Raw genomic sequence first — 12805 nt, 5'->3', positions numbered from 1 at the left:
CAGCCTTTTCTCTCTCCTAACTCACATGTACTTAGAAACAATGTCCTCTATGCTGATTAAGATCACAATGTCGCCGGGGAGTGGGTGGGTGGGGGTGGGGTGGGGGTGTGGTGGTGCATGCCTTTAAGCCTTTAATCCCAGCACTCGGGAGGCAGAGCCAGGCGGATCTCTGTGAGTTCGAGGCCAGCCTGGTCTACAAAGAGAGTTCCAGGAAAGGCACAAAGCTACACAGAGAAACCCTGTCTCAAAAAACAAAACAAAACAACAACAAAAAAAAATCACAATGCCCTGTTAGCCCTTATCACAGACAGCTATTCAGTTATCTGGGTACCTGACAGCATCATGATCACTGAAAACAACATCCACACTCAAACTGAAATTGCAAAGTAAGTTCCATGTATTCAGTCAACACCACTGCCAGAACAGCTGGTACTACAGGTGCAGCTCAGTGCTGAGCTCACAAGTAGCCTCTCACAGAAGGCCCTCCAAAGGTTCTCAGGTACTACAAAACCAATCAGCCAACCAAAGCGCTCCGAACACTTGGTAAGAAGTACAGACTACCAGCGACAAAAAGGCAAGCTCCACCTTCGAGCTTATGGCTGTCCAAGGAACCACAGCACGTCCGGCTGGTCTCACACTCTTGACCCATCACAACTGTGCACAGCAGAGGCACCTCTGGCCAAGACAGAGTGGCTGTATCTGACATGTCACCATAAACAATCAGAAACAGACCAGCACACAAACGACTGACTACAAAACAGACAGTACAGGACAGTGTAATAGTCAAACAAGTATTAAGGGGCTAGAGAGTTGGCCCAGCAGGTAAGAACACTTGCTGCTCTTGTAGAGGACCCAGGCTTCTTTCCCAACATCCACATGGTGGCTCATAACCACCTATAATTCCAGTCTCAGGGGACTTGAAGCCCACTTTTGATCTTCCCTGGCACCAGGCATACACGTAGTGCACATATATACATGCAGGCAAAACTCGCATATGCATAAATTTAAGACAATTCTTTTTAAAGTACAACAAGCCCCAGACATCCGCTAGGGCCTAGGGATGGGGGGACACAAGCAAAGCAGTCTCACTGCATCGAGGTAACAGCGAGGGAGGAAGCTTTGGGAAGCTGAGATGGCTTGAACCTAAAAGACAGAGGAGAAATCACTATGGAACTATGCACAGAACTGTTCCCACAGCTTCTGACAGATACTATCCTGACAGGCAAAGTGGGAAAAATACAGCTAGAAAGCTTGCAGTGAACAAGTCCAAGCCCTGCGACACTGGACAGCATTCACATCTGACCGGCAGCCAGCAGGGAAACCTCTCTCCATTGAGACTCCACCTTCAGTAGTGCTAGGCTTAGCCTTCAAGAAAATGCTACTATTGGGCCAACCTTACAAGGCTTAAAACAAACCTCAAAAAGACTATTGTGAAGTCGAAAGAAACTGACAGTGTGCCCAAACCAAACTCACCAGCTACAAAGAGACAATAAAATCTAGACACTGATAAAACCACCATGTTTAATCAGAAGTTACTGACAAGGAAAGTAACAGACAATGTGATCAGAACTAAGAACAAAAAACAACCAACAGCAAACAAAGTGAAAACTAGCAGCTTCAAAACTGCGATTATATATTAAACATATCCATGAATTTGAAAGACAGATGGATATAACAAAAACAGAAAGAACCAAACAAATCTAACTTAGAGCTGAGACACATCCTCTCAAATTAAACCACTAGATGGGGCTCACCAGCAGATGAGATACCCCAAAAGGGCTGACTGACTGCACTTGTAAGAATTAAGGACAAGAGGAAAGGATGAGAGGGACCACACACAGCACAACCACAGTATTAAAGCTAAAAACAGAAACGTTTCTGGAGAGCCAGAAATGCTGGTGGGGAGAGGTGGGAGAAGGGGAATGGTAAGAGCCCCAAACAAACAAAACCCAACAAATAAGCTGTAACCAAATAACTAAAGCTACCTCGGGTGAAAACTATTCCGATCTGATGGGAACAGCACATTCAGAGATCCAAGAAGCCTGGTAAGCACCAGGTGAGAGAAAAGCCAGGAAGCAGCACTGTTCACCTCTCAACATCAGACAGAAGATCTGAAAACCGGGCTGTGAGGGTGACTCCCAGTTAGGAGCATCAGGGTCTACAGAAAATGGCTTGCACAGACAACAGCCAACCATCACAAAGCTGTGGGAAGCAAGTGCCCCATGCAGGCACAGGGGGAGTCCCCCGGGGGAGGACACAGAAGAGGTGATGCTTAGTAGTTCCCAACTGATGAGAAGACACAGACAGACTCAGCCAGCTGGGTGTGCTGGTGCACATCTGTGATCCCAAGGCTCAGGAGTTCAAGGCCTGGGCTATGAGACCTTGCCTCAAAAACACAAAACACAAACCAAAAGAAAAACCAACAATAAAAAACCCTAACTTCCACTAATCCCAAACAAAAGAAACCTGAAAAAAGCTACACTAAATTTTATCACAATAAATTTTGTGAAAGGAATGATGAACACTCTTAAAATTATCCAGGGAAGCTGGGCGGTGGTGGCGCACACCTTTAATCCTAGCACTCGGGAGGCAGAGGCAGGCGGATCTCTGTGAGTTCGAGGACCAGCCTGGTCTACAAAGAGAGTTCCAGGAAAGGCGCAAAACTACACAGAGAGACCCTGTCTCGAAACCTCCTGCCCCCCAAATTATCCAGGGAAGACATCTGGAGTGGAAAAAATAAGATGACTATACCCTGGTCAGCAGAAAATAAGGCAAGCTGGGAGACAGTGCAGCAAAAATAGATAGATGATAGAGAGATGATTGATAGAGAGATAAGATAGATAGGTGATAGATATAGATGGATGATAGATGATAGATAGATGGTAGATAGATAAGATAGATGATAAATAGATGAGATAGATAGGTGATAGATAGATGGATGATAGACAGACAGATAAAAGAAATGAAAGCAAGCCATTTTAGACAGAAAATGGCAATTTCATTAAGGAAAAAGCCCTACAATTCCAATAACCCCTTTAGAGACAGGTTCTGACTATATGACTATACAACCTAGACTGACTTCAAACTCATGATGATCCTCCTGCCTCAGCTCTCTAAATCCTGGGATTCTAGTGTGAGCCTCCACCCAGCACACCTACAGATTTGACAAACTTGGCGATCCACTTCCCAACTGTTTTCCTCTTCTGTGGTGACTGCTGTAGAGATGGCCAGACTCGCTGGGTCAGGGAGACGTGAATGTATGAATTATCTAGCATGTGTATTATTTATACCTGAGGTAGAACTGCATCAGCATCCAGCCTTCTTTAGAAGATAAAGACAAACTGGATGTGGTGGCACAAACCTTTAGTGCCAGCCCTCTGGAGGAGAGACAGGTGGATCTCTGCGAGTTCAAGGCCAGTCTGGTCTACACTGTAAGTTCTATGCTGGCCAGGGCTACACAGTGAGACTCTGTCTTTAAAAAACAGAAAAAGAAAGAAAGGGGGGAGGGGACAACACACGTACAACACTTCTGTGTCATGATCTATGAAATATTTTTTATGTTCCCAAAAGCAATTGATTTTCATTTTGAAGAGCTTTTGAGCCATTTGTATTTTTCTACTTCCCATTCAAATGTGTACTCTTGCTGTATAGATATTCTTACTGTATCCAATTTTTAAAAGAGAATATATGTTTTTAATGTATGTACAAGATATTTTGAGTTTTCATTTTAAAGCCCTTAAAAAAACAATCTCTGAGTCTTAAGTTATTTAGCCAGAGGCAGAAGCTACCACTGATTCCTACATTCTGCAACTTACCTTGAAAATACTGGAACTAGCCAGTATTTCTTTTCATCACCAAAGACTTGTCTCCAATTTTTACTACACCCAAGAGAAAAACCATTTCCATCTATTCCATAAGAAAACATAGGTGCACGGAAAGACTCTGTTTAAAAAGGAAACAAACACAAGTATGTATACACACATGAATAAATCTTATCTATTTAAAAATCATAAAGGGGATGGAAAATATTCATTTTCTTGCTTATGGTTCCGACATAGACAGCTGTGAGCATAACATAATTGTAATAAAAGGTAACAAGGAATAATAATCATCTGAGATGACAGATGTTCTAATTATCCTGATTTGACTTACATTGTAGACGTGTACTAAAATGTCACCTCAGCATATACATAATTATGTCAATTAAACTCTACTTTAAAAAATACAAATTTCTGACTCATTGGAGAAAGTGTATTTTTATTTCAACCCTCTAAAATGACAGGCCCAAATAATTATCTAATATTACTTTTATTTACTTATTTTGAGACAGGGTTTCTCTGTCTTTGACTGTCCTAGAACTCACTATGTAGACCAGGCTAGCCTTGAACTCACAGAGATCCACCTGCCTCTGCCTCCCAGGCAGTGAGATTAAAGGTGTGGGCTACAATGCAAAACCATATACTGCTTTTTGGAAACAAAGTTGAACATTACACTTCTGATTTATTCCATTTTTGTGGTGCTAGGTATTGACCCCTGCACATACTATCAAGTGCTCTCCCACTGAGCTAAGTCCCCGGTCTTTACTAAAAATATTCTACTTCATTTATTGTATTTTAGTTCATTTTTAAGATACTGGAACTTGTTTACTCTTTCTTGATGAACTTCCTATATATTCCTAACAATGTAGGTACTGTCACCCAAAAAAAAAATTAGAATGTCTACTAATCTACAGTCTAGAAAACCTACATGTGCTAAGTACTAAAAGTCCTGTGCCCTAGGAGTACAGAAGGAGAGCTAATTTTGTAGGACAGACTGTGTCCTGGGGGGTGGGAGTTGGGGAGATGAAGATGTCAGGAGTGGCTGGCATTCCACATGCTTGTATAGTGAGGCAGCGCAGGGAGATTACAGACCAGCTTCAAGCTTCCGTGTGAAGTGACAGAGTGAGGTCCAGGCAGACAAGTGTCACAACAGGAGTTGTACTCCTTTGTTTTTAAATACAAAGCACTTCAGCATCTTATAAGCTGAAAGGATGGGGCCAGACAGACAACATGAGAAAGCAAAAAAAAAACTAAGGCAACTTAGAGCAAAAGAGTCTCAAGAGTTCTCAGATGAGTCTTGCAGAGCAAAGTTACACCCTTCCTCAGAAGCTGGAGGAAGGCCACCACTCACAGGTGGGAAAGGAGATGTGCACAGAAGCCTAGAAAGGTGAGAAGATGGGAACTTGCTTGTGGCCCCTGAATATTTTCCTCTGAAGCACTCACAAATCGGAAGAATAGAATGGTGACAATCAGGGCCAGGAGAGGCCAGCCTGGGCTACAAAGCGAGTTCCATGACAGCCAGGGGCTACAAACTAACCTGGCTGTCTCAAAAACCAACCCCTAACTCCCCCTCCCCCTGAAAAGACCTAGATTAATAAGGAAAGAAGCTGAGGAAACCGACCTTACCACCACTGTTTCCACCCTTTGTGAGATATGGGATCGTCTTATCCTTTTGTTTCTAACACAGACTTGAACTCACTGTGTAGATGAGGCTGGCCTTAAACTCACAGAGATCCACTACCTCTGCCTTAGTGCCAGGGTTAAAGGCGTGCGCGTTAACTGGCTGGGGTCTAGGATCTTCAATCTGAAGTGTGACACTCTAGGGAGTTATGGTTTCCTCCAGATGTAAGCAGTCACAAGACACAGCAGGCATGGACAGCTGAAAAGCCCAGCCCGTGGATTAGTGAAGAAATCATGGGAGACACCGGGGGGGGGGGGGCACGAGAGGGGAGAGCACCCTGAAGACAGAGGCTCTAGAACGGACTGGTGTGTGTAATCGAAGCAGAAGAGAAGCCCTGTGAGGAGGACTCTAAGACAGGAGCGCAGGGAGTAGAAGGACTGGGGAGAGGCAGAACACTCCAGTTAAAACCCAGCATTCAGAGGGCAGATAGTCAGAAAACTCTGTTTTCCTCACAGAGTCTCCCTAAGGAGACCAGCCTGGCCTTGAACTCAGAGATCTGCCACAGTCTACCTGAATGCTGGGATTAAAGGTGTGCACCACCACTGCCAGCTCTAGATATAGAAGAATCTGAGACCAGCCTATGCTATATAAAACCCCGTCACAGAGAGACAGAGAAATGAAGAGGACATTAAAATTTCATTTTCAGAGGCTTTTCAGTTTCATGTGATTGAAGGTCTTGTGTGAATATGAAAAAGACTGACCAAAACCAAAGGGACAGGGACGAACTTCCATGTTTAAAGATAATGGTTTAGCTGGGACACTGGAACTCAGTGAAATCCGGGTAGGTGAGTTAGGGAGACAGGCAGAGGTGGTCCAGCAGAATCCAGTGCCCCCACAGGAAAGAACAACAGGCTGGCAGAAGTAGTGGAGAACTAGCTGGGGGCCAGGGTGTGGGGGCTGAGGCAGTAAAGGAAGTGGTATGCAAAGATGCAAAGGCAACGTGTTTTTCAAAGCATGGCCACAGAATCGTCTAACTGGCTGAACTATACGGTACAAAATATCAGACTACATTACACAGGATTGGAATTAATGATACTCTCTGAAATCTTGCTTATTTGTGTAATTTTGTAAGTATATGTGCACATGACAAGTCATGACATAAACTGGTTTCACTGGGTAAAATAATGTGAGGAAATGATTTAAGGATGACAGCAGGGCACCTAGAAACATGGTCTATGTCTGGGTCTGGCCTGTGCTGACGGGCTGGTCACTAGAAACACGGTCTATGTCTGGGTCTGGCCTGTGCTCACAGCCCAGAGCACAGGAGGTGAACATGGACTAAGACCTCTGAAGACACAATGCAAATCAAATCCTGACTCTGCTTCCTTTAGGCCGATCCAGCTGAGGTACTCCATCGTTCTCTTGCACACAGGCTCGGACTCCACACACAAGAAAAAAGCTATGTGAGAAACAGACTAAGGTGTCCGCATCCTATCTAAGGTTGCTCCTTAGACCTAGGTGGTCAGTACCAGCTGGGAAAATGGACCTACCACTACCAGAGTTATCAATTTTGAAATGAATTCTTTAATTTTATTATTTAATATGAATGAGTGTTTTGTCTGAATGTATGTATGCACACCACATGTGTGCCTAGTGCTCAGAGGCTAGAGAAGGCCCTGGACCCCTGAAACAGTTGTGAATTCTGGTTTTCTGTGTAAAGTCTGTTTTTCTGGTAAGAGGTCTTTAGGGTAGGGCTTTGCAAACAAGTCAGGTTGTTGTCAGTTCTAGGGTAAGAGCACTTCTGTAAAGAGAATAAATTACTTAATAGACATAAAGAATTTTATTTATATGGAAAAGTAAAGCATAATGGACCTGAAGTGCTAAACAGTGGAGGGTGAGCTGGGCAAGGAAACAGAGAAATCCTTATACTGGAAGCCACATAATTCACACAGCCCAATAATAAATAAGACGATACAATTCAAATATAGTAACTAAAATGTGCCCTCAAATCTCTTAATGTTTCTATATTAAAAATTGTTTCCTTCCAGTTCTGGAAAATACACAGGCTGTGGATAGCAGGTGGACTTCAAGCTTCTAGAGAAGAATTAACAAGGCTGTGAGGCTGGCACGAGAGCAGCTTGGGGTGAGCAGGGCCTCAAGAGTGTCCTGCTAGGCCCCCCTAAGTTAGCCTCACATTTGTAACCCTGCCTTAGCCTCCTGAGTGCTGGGAAAAAGGGCATATGCCACAATACCCAGTCCTACTACCCTTGAACAACTTTGCTGTGGAGTATTATTTTAAGATGTGTTACATTTGTTCATGCTGTGGAACATTTGTTTAATGATGCGAAGATGTATTGTATTCTTTTATGTTACATTTGTTTAACTCTGTGAAGCTGTGTTACTGTGCCTGTCTAATAAAGAGCTGAACGGAAGCCAGGCGGTGGTGGCGCACGCCTTTAATCCCAGCACTTGGGAGGCAGAGGCAGGCGGATCTCTGTGAGTTCGAGGCCAGCCTGGTCTACAGAGTGAGATCCAGGAAAGGCGCAAAGCTACACAGAGAAACCCTGTCTCGAAAAACCAAAAAGAGCTGAATGGTCAATAGCAAGACAGGAGAAAGGATAGGTGGGGCTGGCAGGAAGAGAGAATAAATAGGAGGAGAGATCTAGGAGAAGATGAAAGAGCAAGAAAAGGAGGAAAAGAGGACATCAGGGGCCACCCACCCACATAACACAGCCAGCCACAAAGAAAGAAAGAAAGAAATATAGGAATAGAAAAAGGTAAAAGCCCAGAGGCAAAAGACAGATGGGTTAACTTACGAAAAGTTGGCTAGAAACAAGCCAAGCTAAGGCTGGGTATTCATAAGAAGGAAAAAGTCTCCGTGTGTGACTTATTTGGGAGCTGGGTGGTGGGCCCCCCAAAGAGTAAAAGACTAAAGAGTAGAAACAACCAACGACGACATATCTTACTTCATTATTCCTCTCTATTTGCTTTTGTTTTTTATGTTTACTTCTTTTGCATTTATCTACTTATTCAGTGTGTCTATATATCCACACGGCTGAACACATGTGGCAGTCAGAGGACAATGTGGAAGAAGGGTCTCTCTCCTCCCACCATGTGGGTTCAGGAGACTGAGCTGAGCTCACCAGGCTTGGTAGCAAGCACCCTTACCTACCTATCAAGCCACCCCTCCAGCCCTGCATTTTCATTTTAAATTAGAAAAAAGGGAAAAGAAAAAAGCTGGTAACAATTATACTATGCACTAAAATTCACTGACAACGAACACAAAAATGGAAATAAAAAGGCATCTCATAAGCATTAACCCTTAGAACATATGCCTATCAAATTGTGTAGGGGTGTGGGTGTATGTGCATGTGTGTGTGTGTATGTCAAGAATACATATGAAGTATGCCTTGTCTTAGCAAGAAGGTAAACTGAAGGATTTAAAATGGTTTGAGTCTGAGCATCAACTTTATGAAAATCTATCATTCAGAGATTAGTTTTCGAAAGATATTGTATAAACACAGGTAATAGCTCTTATTTATAAGTTTATAAACTATAAATTTTGTTATACATTACTGAAATCATCCTACATATAATCACTCCCACAATCCTCTTCAACAGGAGTCTATCTTACACACCCACTGTATCCAAAACAGTGAAGTTTAAATACACAATCACTTTTTCATTTTTTCACTGCCTACCAGTCTTTCTACACATTCACGTTCATTGGTGGTCATCTTGAAAAGACTTAGACTCATTTACCTATTGTTGTTCTGTTTTTCCCAACTAGCCAGCAATGGTAGCTGAACAATGAGAGCACACTCACGAAGAACATCGCAGACACAAAGAAAAGGAAAAGTACGTGGAACTTTGCACGTGACTCTCTCAGTTCATTCTGAGGAAAGAGGAAAGAAGGGTTAATTAGGAGGATACTCAACCTCTAAAATGCAACTTGTAATCTGGTTCTTCCTAAGGACTGAATGCACCAAAAACAAAACAAAAAAAGTCATATATGAAGAGTAATGAACAAATGAGACCATGTATTCTGAAGCCACAATCTCACAGCAGGCTGAACCCATAAACAGTCCCAAGTCATTTAAAATTGTCCTTAGGAGCTGGAGAGATGGCTCAGGGGTTAAGAGCACTGACTGTTCTTCCCAGCACCCACAAGGCAGCCTACCACTGTCTGCGACTCCAGTCGTAAGGGATCCAACACCCTCTTCTGACTTGTGGGTACCAGCCAGGCATGTGGTGCACAGATATAATGCAAGCACACACTCACCCATCCACATAAGAGAATAATAAATAATACAAACTTTTTAAAGTTTTCCTTAAACATCTAACAATCTTAGCAATTCAGCCATAAAATGAAAAGGTGGACTATTCTCCCTAGCAATTTCCTTTCATACCTTATGTATATATTCAGATTTTCCTCAACATCCAGAGGAACAAGGGCACTTCCATTTGTATAAAAACAGCCACTTAACTACACAGGCTCTACAAACAAGTGGAATGTGATGTAGTTCACTTTTACTTCGGTGCATCTTTCCTCCAAGGTATCCATGTCCTCAGATGCTGATGCCCACCTCCTCCTCATCCTTGTTTCTTTTCCTTAGAAATCTGTGTAAGCAACTGCCATTTGATAAAAGATGCCATAGGTATTAAAGAATGAACAGTTTCCGTCATTCCTTCTTACAGAAATATGGCTATTAATAGGGGGAAGCCTTTAAACACTTGCTCTTAAAATAAAACCCGGAAGGGGCTGGAGATGTAGTTCAGTCAGAAAAATGCCTGCCTAGTATGCATGAAGTCCTAGGTTCAGTCCCTAGCATGACGAAAAACTGAGCATGGTAGTACATCTTGTAATTTCAGGACTCGAAGTAGAGGCAGGAGAATCAGGAGTTCAAGGTCATCTTTAACTGCACAGTAAGTTGAAGGTCATCTTGGATCACATGAAACTGTCTCAAAAACTATACAGCCAAGTCTCCTAGTTTTCCAAAACAGGCTGCCCTATTTAATTTTAAAAAATATTTAATGGGCCAGGCATGGTGACATGTACCTTTAATCCCAGCACTTGGGAGGCAGCTACGTCTACAGAGTGAGTTCCAGAACGGCCAGGATTACACAGAAAGACTCTGTCTCAAAGGAGGTGGGGGACCCGCACACAACAGACTGGAGAGATCCTTGTTTACGAACACCACCTCAGGTGGCTCACAACTACTTACAACTCCAGCTCAAGGGGATCTGATGCCTCTGTGCGAACACACGAGAGCGAGAGCATGCATGAGCACACCCGTACTGTACACACACGTACACATGCACACACACACACCCCTATTTTTTTTAAGTTTCTAACCAAAGGCCCAGCAAGATGGCTCCGAGGGACAACAGTGCTTGTTGCTCAAGCCCAACAACCCGAGTTCCATCCCTAGAGCCATGGCAGAAGGAGAACCGGCTTCCAAATTAACCTCTCACCTCCACGTGTGCCCGAATGCGTGCGTGCGCGTGTATCAGACATACAACTATAATTTAAGTTTTTAAATTTAAAACAAAAAGAGTTTCACAGGGGTTAGGAAGACGGCTTAGTGGATAAAGGCATTTGCTCTGGAAGCCCAAAGGCCCGAGTTGAAATCTCCAGCACTCACATAAACAGTGGGAATGGCTACATATCCCTGTAAGGGGTGGAGCTAGGCAGAGCAGGAAAGCTTGCTGGCCAGTGAGAGGCCCTGACTTCAGGCACTAAGGTGATGTGGCAGAGGAAGACACCCAACATCCTGCTATGGCCTCCTACATCCGTGAACACCCACACTCATGTACATACACCACACACATATAATTCCACACACTACACACCGGCTTTGACAGACTAACTGAAAGGCTGCTAGCGTGTGTGTGTGTGTGTGTGTGTGTGTGTGTGTGTGTGTGTGTGCTGGAGACTGAACCAAGGGACTCTGAAACTTACCACTGAACACTTCCCCACCAGCCCAGCATTATTCCAGTATTTATTTTTTTCCTCACAGTGACCACTGTACTTTTGAAACACAGTGACTATTCCATCTTGCCAACTTGTAAAGAGATATTAATTACACACATTCACTCTATAAAGAGATGATGAGAATGTCATGGCAATGATGTGTTTTTACCTTCGGGCAATTCTCTGTAGATTTCCTGCGGCAAAGCTTGTGCAAACAGAGACAATGCATTAAGAAAACAACTTTTATACAAAGTTATCCTGAAAACCAGGCTTTATCAGTTATGTGCACTTGGAAGGAATACAAGAAGCTGTCCTCTAATGGTCTACATTTTTCCAAAAAGTTAAAAAAAAAAAAAACCCCAAAACATAACAGGCAAAACCCTCTCTCTCTTCAAGCACATCTCAGAGACCCTCTAAACATGCACTTTCGCATCCCTATACAAGACACTTGTGTCTAAAAGAACAAAATAAACCCTTCAGCATGAACATCTGCAATCCTTTAACCTTCTGGTTGGTTAGTAGTTGCAGAAATGAGACCCAATGACTCAGCACCTCACTGTAACTACCTGTTTCATCGGGAAAACAATGGTAACCTCTGACGCCACAGATTGCTGATTCTGCCTGGGTCTCAGCTCAGCAATCAAAACCTTTTACGAGTCACATCATTTCACCCTTTTGTTCCCATTTTACTGAAGACAGATGGACAGAGACATTGGCACCTTCTAACACTAGAGATCTCTAAAGTCCCTTTGTTACTTAGCCCTACCAGGATCCTGGGCTTCCCCTTAGTATCCGCTCTTAGTCTAATCTAGCTATAAAAAATTCCCTTGGAGCTGGGTGATGGTGGTGCATGCCTTTAATCTTAGCTTTTGAGAGACAGACAGATAGATCTCTAAGTTCAAGGCCAGCCTGGTCTACAGATTGAGTTCCAGGACAGCCAGGGCTACGCAGAGGAAAGTTCCCTTAGTATAGCACAAAAACTCCAGTGATGCCTACAGATTCCTCTGGCTTAAGTGCTCTTCCCTCAGACACCCATCAATTCCCTTCTGTCTTGGTTCACATTTTCCACTCATAGTAAGGCCATCTTGTCCACTCACTTCAATATGCAACCTACTCCATTTCAAGCATCCCAGATATGTGAGGGTAAACCAGCTGCTTAATCCTGGGGTCCACTTTGCATCTTTTACTGGCTGAGGATGCAGAAACTTAATACAACACTACCTACAGACAATGCTTGTCTTTCTAAAGACATCGCAAACAAAGATGTTAAAAACTATGCATATTCAGGACACAAGGTTTGTGACCTTGAATTGAAGTGTTTTAGCACTCTCCTGTCAGCCCTAAGTTAAAAACATACACCTGAAAAACCCCTTTCAAATTTCAGTTTGGCTT

General features: G+C 43.3%; 1 protein-coding gene across 3 annotated transcripts in view; it reads right to left on the bottom strand.

Moving 5' to 3' along the window:
- Window positions 1-12805, bottom strand: part of Zdhhc20 (zinc finger DHHC-type palmitoyltransferase 20) — a 64074-nt gene that overhangs the window by 7884 nt on the left and 43385 nt on the right. For all 3 annotated transcript variants that reach the window (XM_059273554.1, XM_059273555.1, XM_059273556.1), the window contains exons 9-10: window positions 9202-9334; window positions 3816-3942 (exon numbers count right to left, since the gene is read on the bottom strand). In XM_059273554.1, the coding sequence (XP_059129537.1) occupies window positions 3816-3942; window positions 9202-9334 (260 nt within the window). The remainder of the gene's footprint in view (window positions 1-3815; window positions 3943-9201; window positions 9335-12805) is intronic.

The sequence above is a fragment of the Peromyscus eremicus genome, chromosome 9, assembly GCF_949786415.1.
Source record: "Peromyscus eremicus chromosome 9, PerEre_H2_v1, whole genome shotgun sequence".
Classification (NCBI taxonomy): Eukaryota; Metazoa; Chordata; class Mammalia; order Rodentia; family Cricetidae; genus Peromyscus; species Peromyscus eremicus.
This window is presented reverse-complemented; position numbering and strand designations above follow the sequence as displayed.